This window comes from Psammomys obesus, unplaced genomic scaffold (assembly GCF_907164565.1).
Source record: "Psammomys obesus unplaced genomic scaffold, mPsaObe1.curated_primary_1811, whole genome shotgun sequence".
Lineage (NCBI taxonomy): Eukaryota > Metazoa > Chordata > Mammalia > Rodentia > Muridae > Psammomys > Psammomys obesus.
Genome location: NW_026585644.1, coordinates 8,009,198 through 8,027,518, shown reverse-complemented (window position 1 = coordinate 8,027,518; position 18,321 = coordinate 8,009,198). Strand labels below are relative to the sequence as shown.

At 41.4% G+C, this 18,321-nt stretch overlaps 1 protein-coding gene across 1 annotated transcript; it reads left to right on the top strand.

The window, feature by feature from the left end:
* Nucleotides 1–6,066: 6,066 nt before the first annotated feature.
* Nucleotides 6,067–10,326, top strand: Sostdc1 (sclerostin domain containing 1). The gene is made up of 2 exons (XM_055622711.1): nt 6,067–6,404; nt 8,885–10,326. Exons 1-2 carry the CDS (start codon nt 6,200–6,202, stop codon nt 9,298–9,300), a joined length of 621 nt encoding a protein of 206 aa, XP_055478686.1. The 5' UTR covers nt 6,067–6,199; the 3' UTR covers nt 9,301–10,326.
* Nucleotides 10,327–18,321: the final 7,995 nt, after the last annotated feature.

Here is an 18,321-nt window from a genome sequence, read left to right as displayed (position 1 = left end):
CTTTCTTTCTTTCTTTCTTTCTTTCTTTCTTTCTTTCTTTCTTTCTTCTTCTTTCTTTCTTCTTTCTTTCTCTCTTCTTTTTAATTAAGCTTTTTTCAAAGACAAAACTAATAACTGTTGTCAGAACTCTGGAGTGGCTCATGCTAGGAACAAGGAAGTAAGCAGTTGCTGAGAAGGGCAATGGGAATTTGAGGTGCTGGAAAATTTCTATTTGGCTTGGGTAGAAATTACTTGATTTTCAAGTTATGAAAACAAAAGTAAATACTCATGATGTCTATCAGTGACTCCTGTCACTGAGCAGGTAATGTCCAAACTTCCAAACCTACAAGATTGGATTAGTCAAGATCTGTCCCAGTCTACCATTCCAATCAGGCTAGTAAAACATTGCCTTCCTTATCGGATTCTTTAAACAGCTGTTCTCTAGATGTACAATACCCTACATCATGGACTCTGTCAAAATATGAGCGAGGAGAAAACAATCTCATTGAAAAATATCAGATTTGAAATTATAAAGCTCAGACACAAACTTGTATTCTGAAAAGCAAGTGGCATCGTTGCATCAAATCCTCTACAAGATTCTGTTTTCCAGTTCTCTTACATTTCAGGAAACTAAACTGTGCTGGCTCTCAGCTTACATCTTCTGTGGTGATATAAGGTTATGACTAACTTAGCTTTGCTCTGAAGCCTGCTTGTGTGCATGGAGCAATGCTGGATGATTCCAGGGCTGGAAGATTAATTTGGTTGTGGGATGCCCTTAGGGCTTGTGGACAGTGACCAAAACCTAGTGATCAAAGTATTTTGTCTATACCTGGGTGGACTTGTATTTCTCAGCAAATCTGCTACTGATGCCAAAATGACGTATAATGGTGCAGTTAGCAGTTTTCAGGGCCCTGAGTACCCACCTCAGAGTGGCGTGGAGTGGAGCATGGGTCAATCACTAGGGAACCTAGATTTTTCTAGGATTTTTGGGAAGCTCATTAAAAGACAGCTTCTTGGGCCCTGACCTAAAGCTTTCTGGCTGGCTCCAGGCTCTGTATTTCTAACAAGCTTTCAGGTTAAATGCTGTTTTAGGACTTCTGTTAGGAACAAAACTAATTCCCTCTTACAGTAATCACTTAGGTCAGGATATTTATTACTCTGTCAGCCTTGGTCAATTTTGCTTTAAGTATGGTAGGGGCTGGGTGCACTAAATGACGACAATAATTTCTATTCCATAAGGTGGCAAATGGCAGTAAAATGGGTGCAACTAAATGAAAGCCCCATCCCTGCCAATCTAATCTCTGTCCTAGAGCTTGTGTGTGAGCTTTCTGGGTGGGTGGGTGTAATCAGTATCTAGTTAGCAGAAGTCAGGCATACTATCAAATCTTCTATAATACACAGAAATCCCCCCCCCTCTCTCTGGTAAGTCAGCTCATCAGCTCCAATGTCAATGCTGCAGAATTTGCAAAGGTCCGGAGGGCTGCATTTCAAAATCCCACTTGGGTTTTTACATTGGGTTACCCAGGCCACTCATTATGTGCAGCCATCCCACTAGGCACATTGAAAGTAGAAGAAAATTAATTTTCTACCTCTGCATTTGAAGAAATTAAAAAGAAACCAGGCAACTAATAGAGGTGGTGAGATGCCGGTCACTGCTGAGCCTCCTTCGGCAGATGCTGGAGGTTTTGCTGGTGTTCGTGAAATAATTTCTCTTCAGGGAAGAGTCAATCCCCTTCACACAGGCAGGCAGAGAGAAAACTGTGCGGGAAGATTAGGTGAAAGGTGCTTCTTCTGGTGAAAAGGTCAGCTGAGCTTGGCAGTCATGCCTGGCACTGCTTTTGACACAAAGTGACAGATTTGGGTGTGGTGGCTGTGAGAGCTGAAGAAGGAGGATGGCAAGCCATAGTCCAGTCTGGACAACTACAAGACCAAAGCAAAGCAAAGCAACAAAATATGTTGGCTTAAAATAAGCAAAACCAGTATGCAAGCTCTTAGGGAGGTAGAGGAGCAAGGATAGAACTCTTATCTGATCCAGACAGAATCAGCAGCAAGTCTGTTCTCTTTTTAAATGAATGAAAATCTTGTATTTGTTCAGTTTCCCCCCCTAAACTTCCAATGGTTATTCACTTTTCTGATGAACAAATTCTTTCTATTAACTAGAACCATCTGAAAATAATTAAGTCCACTAAATAGCATATTGAATACAGTGAATACAACTGAATACAATGAATATTTCTGTGCGCATTTATTTCAATTCCTTCCTTGTCAAAGTTGAAAAGAAACAAGTCATCAGGTTCCATGTACCTTTTCTACTGGGGCAGACAACCTCCATCTTCTTGGCCTTTTGTTTTTGCTTTACACTAAGTAAAATTTATTCTCCAGTTTTTAAGTCATGTTTATAATTTGAAAGCTATAATGAAAATATTACTTTCAGATTCATGTTCAAGGAATATTTTCTTCCATATTCTGTGTTTGTTTGATTCTGTGCTACATTTTAGGTGGAGATTTAACCCTTCTCTCTGTGGTAAGTCAGCCTGGCAATGGAGACATTGACCAAGAATTTTAGAAAAGAGAACATCTTTAAGTTCACAAACACTGTAAATGGTAGAGATAAGTCTCAAGTGAATAAAGTCTACTTTAAGGGATGAAGTTTTACCTAACTCTAGGATGGAACATGACAGTAACTGTGATCTCCAAAAGATATATTGAAAACCAAATTCTCTGATTCCAGCTCCAGGGGTCACATGACAGATAATACTAATAGATCATGAAAATTACCGAGACCCATTTTGCCCATCAGATCAAAAGCGGACCTCATAACTTACCTGCTGGTTGCACTCACTGTGTTTCATAGTCTGATAGGTAACACTGCCATGGCCCTAGCATGAGTCACAGAGTGACTTACTGGCCACGTCATTATTTCTATACATGATGTTACAGAATCCCCCGCCCCCAGTTAGTTCAAAGGACAAATATGCCTTAGTTCTGTGGATGTTGTTGGTTCAGCATTGTTCACTGGGCTGCATTTGGGGCACGGGCTAGGGTTGCAACCTCGTCTAAAGGGACGGCTCTAAAGGAGCGGCTCCAAATGCACCCCTGTGCTGACTGAGAGGAACCTTGGCTGTTTAGCTGAGAGTCTCAGCCCTGGGCTTTAGCCTAGGAGCTCTCCTGAGAGCTGGCTTCCACTAGCGCAGGAACGGGAGTCAGAGCGAGCCAGAGCATGACAGACGTCACCATCTGTGAAAAAAAAAAAAAGTCTTAGAAGTTATCTCTCATTATGTCAGCACATCACATTCACTAAAAATGAGCTGTTAGATTCATCCCACAGTCAGGAAAAGACTGATACGAGGGTGTGACTGCCACGGGGAAGAATGCATTCTCTTCCACATCGGCTGCTACCATTGTTTGCCAATCTTCTTACACATGGAAGGGTTTTTCTGTAGGTCAGATATTTGATTTCTTCCCATATGATGCTCATAAAATAAAATAAAAAAGATTCTTCACTTACTAGGCTGGTCAACCTGCTGTTGTGGAACAATAGACATGGGTCTGGATCCAGACGCGAGGGGTGGAGCGCAAGGGATGGAGTCCTAGTACCATCCAAAATGAACTTGAAGGCTACAGGTATTAGTCAAGGAGTAAGAGAGAGTAAGACTGTGGCAAGGAAAAGGGACAACAGATGGTGGAAAGACCTGAGGAGGAGATGGAAGGGTCAGGGTGATGTTTAAAATCTATTGCCAGAGTGAGCATAGGGTATAGCAATGTTTAATAAACTTTTTGCACTGATTGTTAAACACCCACTGAATAGTGACTTTATGTTTGGTTCTCTTTTCCCAGAGCGGTGTTCTAGATCACCTTTTAATTTCCTTGAAAGTATACACACTACTCACACCACCTCTCCTCTCCGTTTAACTGCTTCCCAAGTGGAGCACAAAAGGCGAAGCCAATTTAACAACATATATTAATTTGTTCAATCTGTAGCCTGATCTGATAATTAAATCTAAACTAAAACATTTCCTGCTAATGATACACACACACACACAAATGCACTGGAGAAGGATTCAATTACTTTGACTCCTGCTTCCTGTAGGCCTCGGAACAACTGTCAATATGAATGTTGCGTATTTAACACAAAGCCCCTTAATGCAGGACAAGAATTCTTCGTGCCATTTCAGAAGGATACGCGACAAAATTATGTGGGCTATGATGTTCCAAGAATAATCTTATAATTTATAATTTATATAATCTTATAATTTAAATTTATAATTTATAAAAATAAATCACTATACACAACAATAGGACATCATAATGGTCATGCATTAAAGTCATTGTTTGGCTCTGGTTTTCAATTTTTTATTTTGGAGAATTTTGAACATATGTAAGGGAAAACAGACTGCATCACAGTCTAATAGCCCTCAACCCATATGAATGTACCAGTAGCCACACTCCTAACTGCTTCCCACTGTGTTATCTTGACGCTTATTTCAGACACCATGTTATCTTATCTACATTTTATGTCTCTAAAGGATAAGCAGTTACCCTTTCTTAGTACTTAGACTTCTATTTCTATGTTTACTTTATTTTCATAGTGAGAAGTGGATAGAACATGGGCAGTTCTTAACCAGGGCTGGTTTTAACTTCTCAGGAGAAAATTAGCAGTAGCAGAATTATTTTTCTTACAACTGGGTTTGCTACTGGCATCTCCTGGGTAAAAGACTAGGACCATCATAAAGATGCAGGCAGTATGTACATAGTAAGTAATTGCTTGTTCCAAGATGTCAGTAGGTGCCACTGTTGATATACACACTTAAGGAAGAAGGAAAAAGTGGTGGTGACAAAAGTAGTTATAGTGGACAAGAACTTATAAACAAGAGAAATACAAAATACTAAGACGTTTTTAATAGCCGTGCTAAGGATTGAAATGGATTTATAATTGAAAAGGCAATTTGAAAGTTATTCCAATCAAAATGTTTAATAAATCAGATGAAACTTGTTTTCTTCCTTCTTAATCATTCCTTTGTTTTACGCATGTATACTGACACCGTAGCACACAGGTGAAGGCTAGAGGACAAATTCCCAGAGTCCACCCTCCTTCCCCTCTGTGAGTTCCAGATACTGAACTCAGGCTTGTCAAGCTTGGCTGCAAGTGCCCTTACCGGCTGAATTATCCTGTCAGACCCTTATGTTTTCAGAGTTAAAGATCAATGCCCTTGTATGGAATATTTGTGTCAGGTGGCAAAAGCACTTCTTGCTTGGGCAGCAGACTCAAGGGAAGTGATAGAAACAAATGTTTGACAAACACAAATACAGCCTGGGACCGGTAGTGTATGAACAATCTAGAAATATTTTGAGTTGGTGAATGATACATAGGAAATTGTTTTCTTTTATGTAAGAGGCACAGTGAATGCTAAACCTTGTTGGCATGTTTTAAGATGAAAACTGATATTAGTTGCCTTAATTCAGGCAGAGTTCTGCTCATTATCCTCCACATAGAACTGCTGGCAATAATTTACCTAGCAGGACAGTTGCTCATGTAGATCAAAGCAGCATTATTTAAGTGTGTCCAGAGGGCAGCTTTTTAGCTCTGCGTCTTCCTCTTTATAGGAAAAGGGAGGGAAAAAGGTTTTCTTCTTGAGATACAAAACACATCTAACGAAGCGGATACTTTACTCAAGTCGAGACTACTGAACACTCACATGATTTCTTCCAACTCTTGGGGAAGTCACCCCTCCAGGCCCCGAATCTTCTCACATCTGTGGGGAAATATAGACAAACATGTAAAAATTAAATAAAATAAACTCCATCCCTTCGTGTGAATAGGAACATACTCCCCGCTTCCTCCCATTAAGCTGGAAAGCCAACGAGGCTCCGAAGAGGACGTGGCTGACAAGGTGCAGTTGTGACAGAAGCTGAGCCCTGCCTGCTTCAGCTCGCAGACCAGTGAAGCCCAACTCTGAAATCTCAGGCAATTTGTGTAGCAAGCTCCTCCTCTCCTGCAGCCGTCTTCTCCATTGGTAAAATTCTTTTGCAGGGTCAAGTAGGGATCCCACCCCTTCTCTGTGTTTTCACTCTGAAGCTCTACACAACTTTACACCTGAATGAGCGCCAAGCCTCTGTGGATATATAAAGGGAACCTAGGGGAGGGATTCCACAGTCAATAGTGCAGAGGCAGGCGGAAAGAATTAAGCGGCTCCTCAGCCAAGCAAATCCTCCACTCATCATGCTTCCTCCTGCCATCCATCTCTATCTCATCCCCCTTATGTGCATCCTAATGAAAAACTGTTTGGCTTTTAAAAACGATGCCACAGAAATCCTTTATTCACACGTGGTTAAACCTGTTCCCGCACACCCCAGCAGCAACAGCACCCTGAATCAAGCCAGGAACGGAGGCAGGCATTTCAGTAGCACGGGACTGGACCGCAACAGTAAGTGTGTTTTACTTGTACAGATTTTTTTTTCCTTTGGGGGAGCATCAGCTCCTATCCCTGTAGAATGGTTTTACTGTAAGCTAGCGTGAATCATCTATGTTTTGCAAAATGATCTGGGAGCAATCTGCTGCATGTGTAGGCTGACTTTCGTTCCTGGGTAGTGATTTTAGAGTTAATATAATTAAAGCGGTGGCTTAATAATGCAAGCACAGACATGGTTTATCCAGTACCCACAGAGAAATGTATCTAGGTATTGAGCTGTTGCTTTTTAAAAAACTCTGCAAAAGGAGAATTCTTTAAAGTGTTGTTCTGCAGTTTAAGCTCACGCTGTCTTACACTCTGTTAATTTTGGAGCATGCACATATTTGGTGAAGTGGCTAATGGTAAGTAAATTGAACTACTTATAGGGAACCACAGAGGATGAAAGGAAGCTTTCAGGCAATAGGACATTGCTCACACAGATGTCTAAAATATGTTTAGTTTGGAGAGGTGTAAAAGTTTGATGATGTTAACTGTAAAGGAGGTCCACAATACAAAATGTTGGAGTGTCATGTTTTTCTAAAATCATTCTTTATTCAATAGGTCAAACTGAGGTAATTGTTTCTGTGAAAGGCTGAGTGCATATTTTAGCAGGAGACTTTAAATAATAGTCTGCTAATGTTTAGCACAGGGAGCGTTTCTTTACCCTTTTCAGTTTGCTTAGTTGATGTGCATGCCAAGTGACTGTACTAGTTGGAGGGGTTCAAATCCCTTCCTCTAACTTATGCTTCATTCTTTTCCTTTAAAAGTGCTTACATTAGGAATCAACCTGAAGAAAGACAGAGAAACAGTGTGCAGGAAATCTTACACAAACCATCGCCCCTCCAGCATAAACTCCATTCAACCACGAAAACGAGTTTTGACCTTTGAAAAGTCAAAGCAAATATAAGCTATGGTGTCTCTCTAAGAAATCCCGAGTGTTTCGCTTGCAGGCTGATTTCAGAGCACAGAAAGCATTTGATCAGTGTTGGGTTACTGAGCAGTGTGGCGGGTACTCATTGCCAGTGAGAGAAACGTCACCACAAAAAATGCCCAATCTTATTCATCCAGGAACAAAAGCCAGGAGAGTCAAAACCAATGCTGGCCGTTTCTAGGTGCATTCCTAAGGCAGCTGCCGGAAGGTGAGCTGGAGTCAGAAGCAGGCAAGCCCAGTACTCTGTCCGGCTAAACCGTTAACCCTTTCATCTCAATCCTCAGCTTTAGCTCTGTACATGCAGATGTATACAAGCCTGGGCGCCACAGCCACACACTTCCCTTAGGCTATGACTCTTAAACCAGACATTCTGGGGCACAGAAATGGAGGGAACTCTGACTCACTGTCCACTTTGAGGTAGTTTCCAGGAGTCAGAAGAACAATTTCACCGGCTTTTATTAGTTTTGGCTGTCACTCTTCATCTGCTGATGTTGTTAAGACCTTCCTTCTTTCCTGGTGAATAAGCCTTGATTTTTTTCAAGTTTGTAATAAGCAATTCCTATTTCGATAACAAAGGTTTTAAACATGAAAGGAAGGAGAAAGAAAACTCCAAATAATTTAAGATTAATTTTTCTTTTAATCACACAAGGCATGTGACCAGAAACAGCCAATTAGATGACATACTTATCAAATCCAAATAACTAAAACAAGTTTTCTATGCCTGATATTCAGGAAATGAACACCATGGTTCCTCGTGCAGTTGTAAATCAGACATGTTAGGTATTTTTCTGCCATAAAATTCATGGAAATGTAGCCAAGTTGTTATGGCAACCATACGTTCCTAATTTAGGGGCTTTTATATTCTTGAGGCATTGAGCTGTGGTGGCATTTTGCATTTCAAACATTTTACTGTTTGTATTTTTAAGACATAGTTTTGGATTTATGTTTAGAATATAGTTATTGAGTTTGCTATGCAAAATGCCAATGGTTGGAGCCATATGCATGCTGTGACCATGCAGCTGACTTCTGAGACTGAAATGAAATGTTACAGCATGCGTGTGCGCTGTACGCAATGTTCGAATACTTTCCACAGCTTCTCGAGAGATTTTTGAAAACCTTAATTAAAAGCACTTGCAGACGCTAACCAATGCGATCCGTGAGAATGAGTACATTAAAGTGTACCCTTTGAGGAGTGGATATTTACAGGAGTTGAACCCTTCTTGGGAAGAGACTGAGAGAATGTGACTTCTAGATACTTTAATAAACAATCAGTTAATGAGACACATGTCTGTCGCCCTCCCTCTCCCCGGAGTTACAGCCTTTGCGCAGCCTGGCCATCACGATGAAAGCGCCCACCCCTCCCACAGATTTGCATTGAGAAAATAAAGCACGTAGTCACTTCTCGGGCAGTTGGCTGCAATTTGGATTATATACAGTCACTGCGAATTACCTAAACCAAGAGCAAAACCCAAACACCGTCCTCTGCTTTCTGTCTCTGAAGCAGCTCTTTCCTGTTTTCCTGCAGGTCGAGTTCAAGTGGGCTGTCGGGAGCTGCGGTCCACCAAATACATTTCTGACGGCCAGTGCACCAGCATCAGCCCCCTGAAGGAGCTGGTGTGCGCCGGCGAGTGCCTGCCCCTGCCGGTGCTTCCCAACTGGATCGGAGGAGGCTACGGCACGAAGTACTGGAGCCGGCGGAGCTCGCAGGAGTGGCGCTGCGTCAACGACAAGACGCGCACGCAGAGGATCCAGCTGCAGTGCCAGGACGGCAGCACACGCACCTACAAGATCACCGTGGTCACGGCCTGCAAGTGCAAGAGGTACACTCGGCAGCACAACGAGTCCAGCCACAACTTCGAAAGCGTGTCGCCCGCCAAGCCCGCCCAGCACCACAGAGAGCGGAAGAGAGCCAGCAAAGCCAGCAAGCACAGTCTGAGCTAGAGCCCGGCTGACCGGAGAGCATCTGCTACCCACATTTTTATTGCTTGGAAGACTCGGGCTTGCCATTGCTCTTTTCTCACTTGAAAGTATACGCTTTCTGCTTTGATCAGGCCCAGCAAGCTGTCCTTCTCTGGGACCTTCTTTGGCACTACTAGCTTTTTCTTTGCAAGTTTCTCAAGATGTAATGAGTCCAGTTTGCAGTGAAAGCCAGGCATCCTGTAGTTTCCATTCCCCGTCATTTCCTAAAAGTACGCACCTGATACTGTCTGTATCCCATCACAGTTTAAAACACTCCACTCCCTAGCTCACCCTCACTCTTCCCAAACGAAATTCCTTCAAACCAGAAAAGTTCGTCGAAAAAAAAAAAAAAAAAAAAAAAAACGTATCTTCACAGAACATTTCAGACCGGGGCCTTTTCCACTAGTTTTCATGGGAATAGTTTGACAGCCAGGGTTTAGCTTCCTTTGAAAGAGAGGCAAAGCTGGTGACATTTCACTTCAAAACTAAGCCCTGTGGCATTTTACAGTCTCAGTGTGAAATTATACCCCGCATGTTGACCTCGCTTGGAATGGAATGCCAGCAACGCATGGCAGCAGCTAATAAGTAAAGCCGATTATTTATTTGTCAATGTTGTTATTTAATGAGCTTTCACATGTGATTTTTTTTCAAAATGTTAATTTTTTTTATGTTTTGAAGCTTTTTCATGTACCTAAATATTTCCCAGTTTGATTTGTGGTTGCTCTAGAAATATGAAAATACATGTTGTAGATATGTAAAATAAATATTTTAGTTTCCTTATATATTACACGTTTCATCATAAACTTTGTCAGTAGCATGGTTCTCCATAAGGCTGAAATATGTAATACTTCATTATTTAGTCCATGCAATCGGAAAGGCAGCTTGACCTTCAATGCCATCGGTTTCTTTTAATAAATATAAACACTGCTAAATGTTATCATCCTTGCCTTTCACATGTGTAAAAAAGGTACGTGCTTGCAATCATTGTAAAATAAAGTTGTAAGTGTAGTCGGCTCTCTCTGTTGTTGCTGGGGATCAAACTTAGGGTCTAGGGAGTGCTAAGCCTGGATTCCATGCCTGGGCTAAGCCTCAGCCTCCAGAAAATTGCTACACCCCTCCCCCCCCCCATAAGTCACACTCAAGTTTTGATAAAGCTATTTGCATGAAGAGAAGGAAGAGGGAAGGAGGAGGGAGGAGGGTTGGGGCACTGATCCTCAGAAGTGGAGGCAGAGGGGAGGGTGGGGGGGCAGTCCACCGCTGAGCTGCCAGGGTACAACCTCTGCTTTTGATCTCCGGACTCCTTTTTTAAGGTAATCTCCATATGCAGCTAGGTTTGAGAGGAAGGATAGGTAATGGGGAGAGCGGAACTTTGAACACTCTTACATGCTCCCACATCACAAAAAGAAAAGAAAAATTCCAGCTAATTCTATAGTTTTCTCAGTTTGGCACACCACTAGCCTAGGCAACATGATGACAGTCATGGACCAGATCACCTGGCTAGATGAAGGATGCTAATGCAAGCGGGTGATCGATCCTGGCTCTTCAAGAGAAAGGATCAGAGAGGCTGGCTTTCCACTCGGCTGATGGGTGAGGAGCCCACCTTAGAGCTGAGTTGTTCCTGTTTGCTAGTTACAAGTCTGTGCATTGCTTGCACATACAGGATGCTGTCAGAGTGGGAACACGGAGACAAGAGCTCCAGATTACAAAATAACATTAACTGTTGTATTAGCATTTTACTATTGAGTTATCTTCCAGATCTTAAACTGTATTAATATTGCATATCAGTGCATGGGGCAGTCACAATGATATTACTGTACTAAAATGTGTCATTTCATAACTTTATTTTATTTGCTCAGTCATAGAAAAACTTGCCTTGACAATGGTTTCAAACCTAAGAAGTGTATCCCTTTCACTAATCAAACACTGAGTGAAGGTCACAGAGAAGATAAAACAAGAGCAAATTCTGATTAACTCAGATTGTGGAATAAAGTATTGTGGACTCAGGATGTGGAATAAAGTAAGCACACATGTGAGACTGCCAACAGTCTTGCCTGAACCAAGAACTGGATCTATTCTTCATGTTCACATTCAATTTGGCAGTCCATATCTGGCTGTGTTAAACTGCCAATGCACTCACTGTGTGGTATTTAATGCTAAATGAGGAAAAGGTCAGCAGTCAGCTGGAAAGGGCTGGAGTACAAGTAAAGTGAAAATTAAAAGTCAACAGGAAGAGCAGATTTTAGTTATCTTTTTAAAAAACTGCTGTGTGTGAATTGCTGTTCATACTTTGAATCTTTTTTAAACAGTGAACTCAGGCTCCGATTTGATAAGCTGCACATGACATTCTTATCACCTTTAGTAACTATCATTTCAAAAGGATAGAGTGTGGTGATTTTAGGGGAGAATGTCCTGGTTGGCTCTCAAAATGTCTACCCCAAAACACATTTACTTAGCAAATTTATTTTGGTTATTATGAATAAAGGGACATTCTACGTAGTTTAATAGATATGTAGATGGCTATGTTGACACATATAACTATATTGGACAGTTATACATACATGTATGTCAATAAGAATAGGGAAGAATACTTACTACTATCTATGCAAATGCACAATATGCATAGTATATTGCACTTAAACCAAACATGGCCATGAAGCCTTTAAAGTGTCTGTTTGCAGGGCCGGAGATGAGGGTGACTGTTAGCAAGCTTGACAGCAGGAGTTCAAGCCCCAGGGCCTCCATTGTAGGAGGAGAGGACTCACACTCACTCCCACAAGCAGCCTTTTGTCTTTACATGGGCTTGTCTGCATACTTACACACATACGCATAAGTAAGTAATACATTTAAATCCATTTGTAAAAATCAATATTTAAGTTGGTAGTCACTATTATTTGCTAACTATGCTAGGTGTAACTAACCAGTCTGCTCTTGAGGGTGGGGTTAAGAGGATCAGAAGTTCAAGACTATCTTCAGCTGCATAAGAAGATTGGCATCTATCTAAAAACAACAACAATAACTGACAAAAGATAATAATTGAAACACTTTAATAATCATCGTTATTTTACTGCATTTTTTTTTTAACTCCATCAAGTTTAGTGTATAAGCACACTTAATTAAAAAGACAGTATCTCTCTTGGAGACGGAGCTCTGTTGGTAGAGAGCTAGTGTAACACAAAGCCCCGGGTTTGGTTCCAACACGGCAGAAGCGCTGGGCATGGAGCCGGTTCCTGTAATCTCAGTGTTTGGATGGGAGAAGCATGAAGTGAGAAATTCATGCTTAGCTACATGGAGAATCTGAGGCCAGCCTGAGCAGATGAGACCTTATCCTCCTAAGGATAACAAAAAACAAACAAAAACCAGCCAAACAAACAAAGAAAGCAAAACTTAGTTTATTCCTGCCCTTTTCTTAAGTGGGCAAAGGCTAACAGAACTTTTTTATTGTGTAATATAACACATCTATTAAACGCAACATTTTTATTGGACACCATCTAATGTTTCACCAAGAGGTTTTAAGGGAAGAAAATAGAATCAAGCAGCAGGAAGATAAAAATTACTTAATATCAAAATTTTAAATGTTACACAGCTTCCTTTTTACATGTTTGATTTTGTATTTGTCATTATTAGGAATCTAGGTGTTAAAATCTACTTTATTTTATTTGGAATTAGAACACCATTTGGATTATATTTAAATCTCAACAATACTTGTTAGTTTTAAAATAATAATCCACTCCTTACCCCGAACTCAGCCCTTCCAAGCTTTCCTATTAACACAGTCTAGAAATAAATCTCATGTAGGTGGCCACCAGCAGATATTTGAATGAATAAAGAAAATCTGAATATTATTCAGTCACAAAGAAGAAAAAAAATGGGTTAGTAAGATGGCTACAGGTTTAAGAGTTTAGCACCAAGTCTGAGATCTTGAGTTAAGTCCTTAAACCCAGAAGAAGGTGGAAGGCAAGAACTAATCCTGAAAATTGTCTTCGGAGCTCTACATGTGTATGTATATGCACACACACACTCACACACACAAATTCACACACATGCACACGCACTCACATATACTTTAGGGAATTGGTTTGGAGATTAACACAATAAGTGAAATAAGTCAGACTCAGACAAATACTTAATGTATTCTTTAATATATGAGATACAGAGTTAAAATGAAAGACATGAAAGCAGAAGGGGCCACCTTGCAAGGAGAAGGTGGTACTGCGGAAGGGACAAGAGAGGGTGACGAAGGTGACGAAGGTGCAATGGTTAATCTTGACTGACAATTTGAAGGTTCTAGAATGACCACAGAAACAAGGCTCTGGCACTTCTGTGAGAGATTATTTAGATTTTGTTAACTGGGATGGGAAGACCCACCTTACGCCGAATATCACATGAATAGAAAGCGAACCAAGACAAAACCCTTCCTTCCAAAAGGAGAGATTTTATTTTTATCTGTGTGTACCTGTCTGTGTCTGCATGTGAGTGTGAACATGTGATGTGGGTGCACAGAAGAAGGTGACAGGTCCCTTGGGGCTGGAGTTATAAACTGTTGTAAGCTGCCTGTTATGAGTTCTGATAACTGAACCACAGTTTTCTGTAAGAGTGTTAAGGACTCTTAATCTCTGAGTCACCAATCCAGCCTTCCCTACCTTTTGTTTTTAATCTTTGTGCATAATTCACTCATATTGCCAACAAACCTGGAAGCCAAAGGACAGCCTCAGGTGTCACTTGTCACCTTCCACCTTGTTTAAGACAAGGCCTCTTGCTTGCCACTGTGTAAACCAAGCGAGCTGGCCTGCAAATGTCCAGGGGTTATCCTGTCTCCACCTTCCATAGGAGCACTGAGATTACAGGCACATACTACTGCTTCAGGCCTTCCAAATGTTCTCGGCATCGAATCTCAGTTCCTCACAGTTGCTCAGCAAAGGCTTTACCCATGGAGCCATGCTGTCCGCACAAACTCTTCTTTGAGATGCTTTGTCATGTGTTTTATAAGAGCAATGAAGGAAGCACTTAATACAAGGGAACTATGACGATTTTTGTATGCTGGTATCAAATACCACAACAAGTCCACTCATTTTCTACAAATCATCTACATAATTCTAAAAAGCGTGTCAAATTTTTGGTGGAATCCTGATAGAAGCCCAGAGGTCCTGTGGGAAGGTGACCCAGGGCCAGATGAGAGCCTCCTCCTTTTTTGAATATAGTTCCTTCCCTTAAGAACAGAGAGGGATAGCTGCCAGCATGTTTCCATTGGAGCTTATCTTGAATTCAAGCAGTCTTTCTCCATTTCTTCACCAGACATTTAGCACATAGAAATCCCCAGTCCCTCTGCGAAGAAAAGCGGCTATAGTAGACAACCCACCAAGCATTCTGCTGACTGGGGTCCTAAGCTGTATCATAGATGTTACTGCAGGAATCCTCCATCTCCATGAGGAGATGGTTTCATTTCCAGGTTCAAATACCTGGCAACATGAATTAGTGCCAAGCTGACCACCTAATCATTTCCAGAGCAAATCCAACCGAGTGGAGGTGCACCTCCAGGCCTGTGGATTTGCTGAATTATTTTCTGGTAACAAATGAGTCAAACACTTGGAGGATTTCTAATAGAAACGAGAGCAATTAAAGAAATGAGATAAGAATGGATACAGAAATTGTGGTACATTTACACAGTGGAATACTATTCAGCAATTAAAAACGATGAAATCATGAAATTTGCAGGCAAATGGTGGGATCTAGAAAAGATCATCCTGAGTGAGGGATCCCAGAAGCAGAAAGACACACATGGTATATACTCACTTATAAGTGGATACTAGACTTATAAGATAGGATAAACATACTAAAATCTTTACATCTAAAGAAGCTAAACAAGAAGGAACCAAGGTAAGAAGATAAATCCTCACTTAGAAAGACAAATGGGATGGACATTTGAAGTAGGAGAAAACAAATAACAGGACAGGAGACTACCACAGAGGGCCGCTGAAAGATTCTACCTAGCAGTGTATCAAAGCAGATGTTGAGACTCATAACCAAACTTTGGGCAGAGTACAGGGAATCATATGAAGCAAGGGGGAGTTAGTAAGATCTGGAGAGGACAGGAGCTCCACAAGGACCAAATATATCTGGGCACAGGGGTCTTTTCTGAGACTGATTCTCCAACCAAAGACCATGCATAGATATAACCTAGAACCCCTGCTCAGATGGAGCCCATGGCAGCTCAGTATCCAAATGTGTACCCTAGTAAGGGGAACAGGGACTGTCTCTGACATGAACTCAGTGGTTGGCTCTTTGACCTCCCCACCCCTGAGGAAGGAGCAGTCTTGCTAGGCCACAGAGGAGGACATTGTAGCCAGCCCTGAAGAGACCTGATAAGCTAAGGTCAGATGGAAGGGGAGTAGGACTGCCCTTATCAGTGGACTTAGAGAGGGGCAGGGAGGAGATGAGAGAGGGAGAGTGGGATTCAAGGGAATGAGGGAGGGGGCTACAGCTGGGATACAAAGTAATTAACTGTAATTAATATAAAAAATAAAAATTTAATAAAAAAAGAAAAAAATGAGATACTAAAGATATATCTTAGTAACTGAAAACCAAGAGGTGTCTTATATGACTGACTTTATTTTCAGCCACAGAAATAAGGACAGAATGTTTGAACTGAATGACATTGTCAGAGGCTCAGATATTTTATCCATAGTTTATTGTCATCAAAATGACTAATTGTTTGATGTGGCTGAAAGATAAGCTATCATTGAGGTTCGGCCATGCTTCTGCTTTCATTTTTTTTTTTTCATTTTGTGCATGTGTGGTACATGCATGTGAATATACATGAGTGCCTGCGTGTATGTCTGCTTGTGTAGGTCTGGGTTAAATGTCCAAATCTCTTTGTGTCACTCTCCTTCTTGAGACTGGAAGCTCAGTGTTGGCTAGGCTGGCTGGCTGGCCAGGAAGGGCTCAGGATCCTCCTGTTTCCTCCCCCAACACTGGGATCTGTGGATGCTGGGGATTCACTCTCAAATCCTCACACTTGCAGAACAAACATGCCTACTCTCTGACCCACCTCTCCAGATCCCCATTTCTATTTTTGTCACTTTTAATTATGTTTTTTTAGTTTGTGTTCAGAGTAACAGGTTTCATTATGACATTTTCTTTAATATTTTTAAAAAAGTCTCTCTCTGTGTGTGTATGCTCCAACCTGCAGAGCTCAGAAAAGCTGGTATTGGGTGAATACCATACTTGGATGGAAACACACCAGCAGTAGCCCAGGAACCCACTGTGTTTATTTTATACATCTGACTGAGGTGATAGGTTTATTGTATACAGCTGAACAAGGAAGCAGATTTAAATGATTTTGGTGGCGGTGTCTGTAGTGGAACAGTTTCAACTTGCAGTCACCTGAGAGGAGGAAGCTGCAGATGATACTTCCTCCACAGCCATACCCAGACCAGGGGAATGCGTTGCTGTTTCTAAGGGTACGAGATCCGGGAGTTCTTGACACAGCTGTACTCATGGCAACAACTCACATTCACTCAGCACCATATCGACCTTTTATACATTCTCTCAGGCCTTCCTCTGCTACCCACATCTATATTACCCTAATCTCTCCCTTGCTGACTCACTCCTATTCCACAAATAGCTGCCTTTCTGCTTTTATATTTAGATTTTTCAACTGAAAGAAAGCATCCATATATATGTAAATAAATAAATATATATATTTACATATATATTTTATGAATCTGGCTTACTTTACTTAACACAGCTATCTCCAGTTCCATCTATTTTTCCTTCAGTGCTGTGATTTTGTTTTTCTTTAGAATCAAAGTTTTATTGAGTATATGCAATGTACTTTGCTTATCTACGTATCTGGTGGTGGGTATCTAGGGAAAGGGTACAGCAACAGATATAGGTCAGATTCTCCTGTGTATATGGCAAGGAGGGTTTTATCTGGACCACATCAAAGTGCTCTTATTAATTCTTTTCGGAGCTTCCACACTGCCTGCACAAATGGACATTCGCCCCGTTGGTGTGTAAGTTCTTTTTACCTACATCCTTGCCAGCAAATTTTATCTTTTTTTTTTTAATTATTATTGTGGCCATTCTGAATGAAGTGAGATGGACTATCTCAGTTTGCATGTCTCTTGTGGTCATCACATTTCAGTAGAAATAAATTCATTTGAAATTTATTCTTTTTTTAAATTAAAGTTTTATTTTTTATATCAATTACAATTTATTCACTTTGTATCCCAGCTGTAGCCCCCTCTCTCATCCCTCCTATGCCGCTCCCCAAGTCCATTGATTGGGGAGGTCCTCCTCCCCCTCCATCTGACCCTAGCTTATCAGGTCTCATCAGGACTGGCTGCATTGTCCTCCTCTGTGGCCTGGTACAGCTGCTATCCCCTTGGGGGGGGGTCAAATAGCCCACCACTGAGTTCATATAAGAGACAATCCCTGTTCCCCTTACTAGGGAACCCACTTGGACACTGAGCTACCATGGGCTACATCTGGGCAGAGGTTCTAGGTTATCTCCATGCTTGGTCCTTGGTTGGAGTATCAGTCTCAGAAAAAACCCTTTGCCCAGATATTTTGGTTCTGTTGTTCTCCTTGTGGAACTCCTGTCCTCTCCAGGTCTTTCTATCTCCCTGTTCTTTCATAGGATTCCCTGCACTCTGCCCAAAATTTTGGTCATTTTTCTCAGCATCTGCTTTGTTCGATACACCGCTGGGTAGAGTGTTTCAGAGGCCCTCTGTGGTAGGCTCCTGTCCTGTTTCCTCTTTTCTCCCTCTTCCAATGTCCTTCCAGTTTGCCTTTCTGAATGAGGGTTGATCATCTTACCCAGGGTCCTCCTTCTTGCTTAGCTTCTTTAGGTGTACAGATTTTAGTATGTTTGTCCTATATTATATGTCTAATATCCACTTATAAGTGAGTATATACCATGAGTGTCTTTCTACTTCTGGAATCCCTCACTCAGGATGATCTTTTCTAGATCCCACCATTTGCCAACAAATTTCATGATTTCCT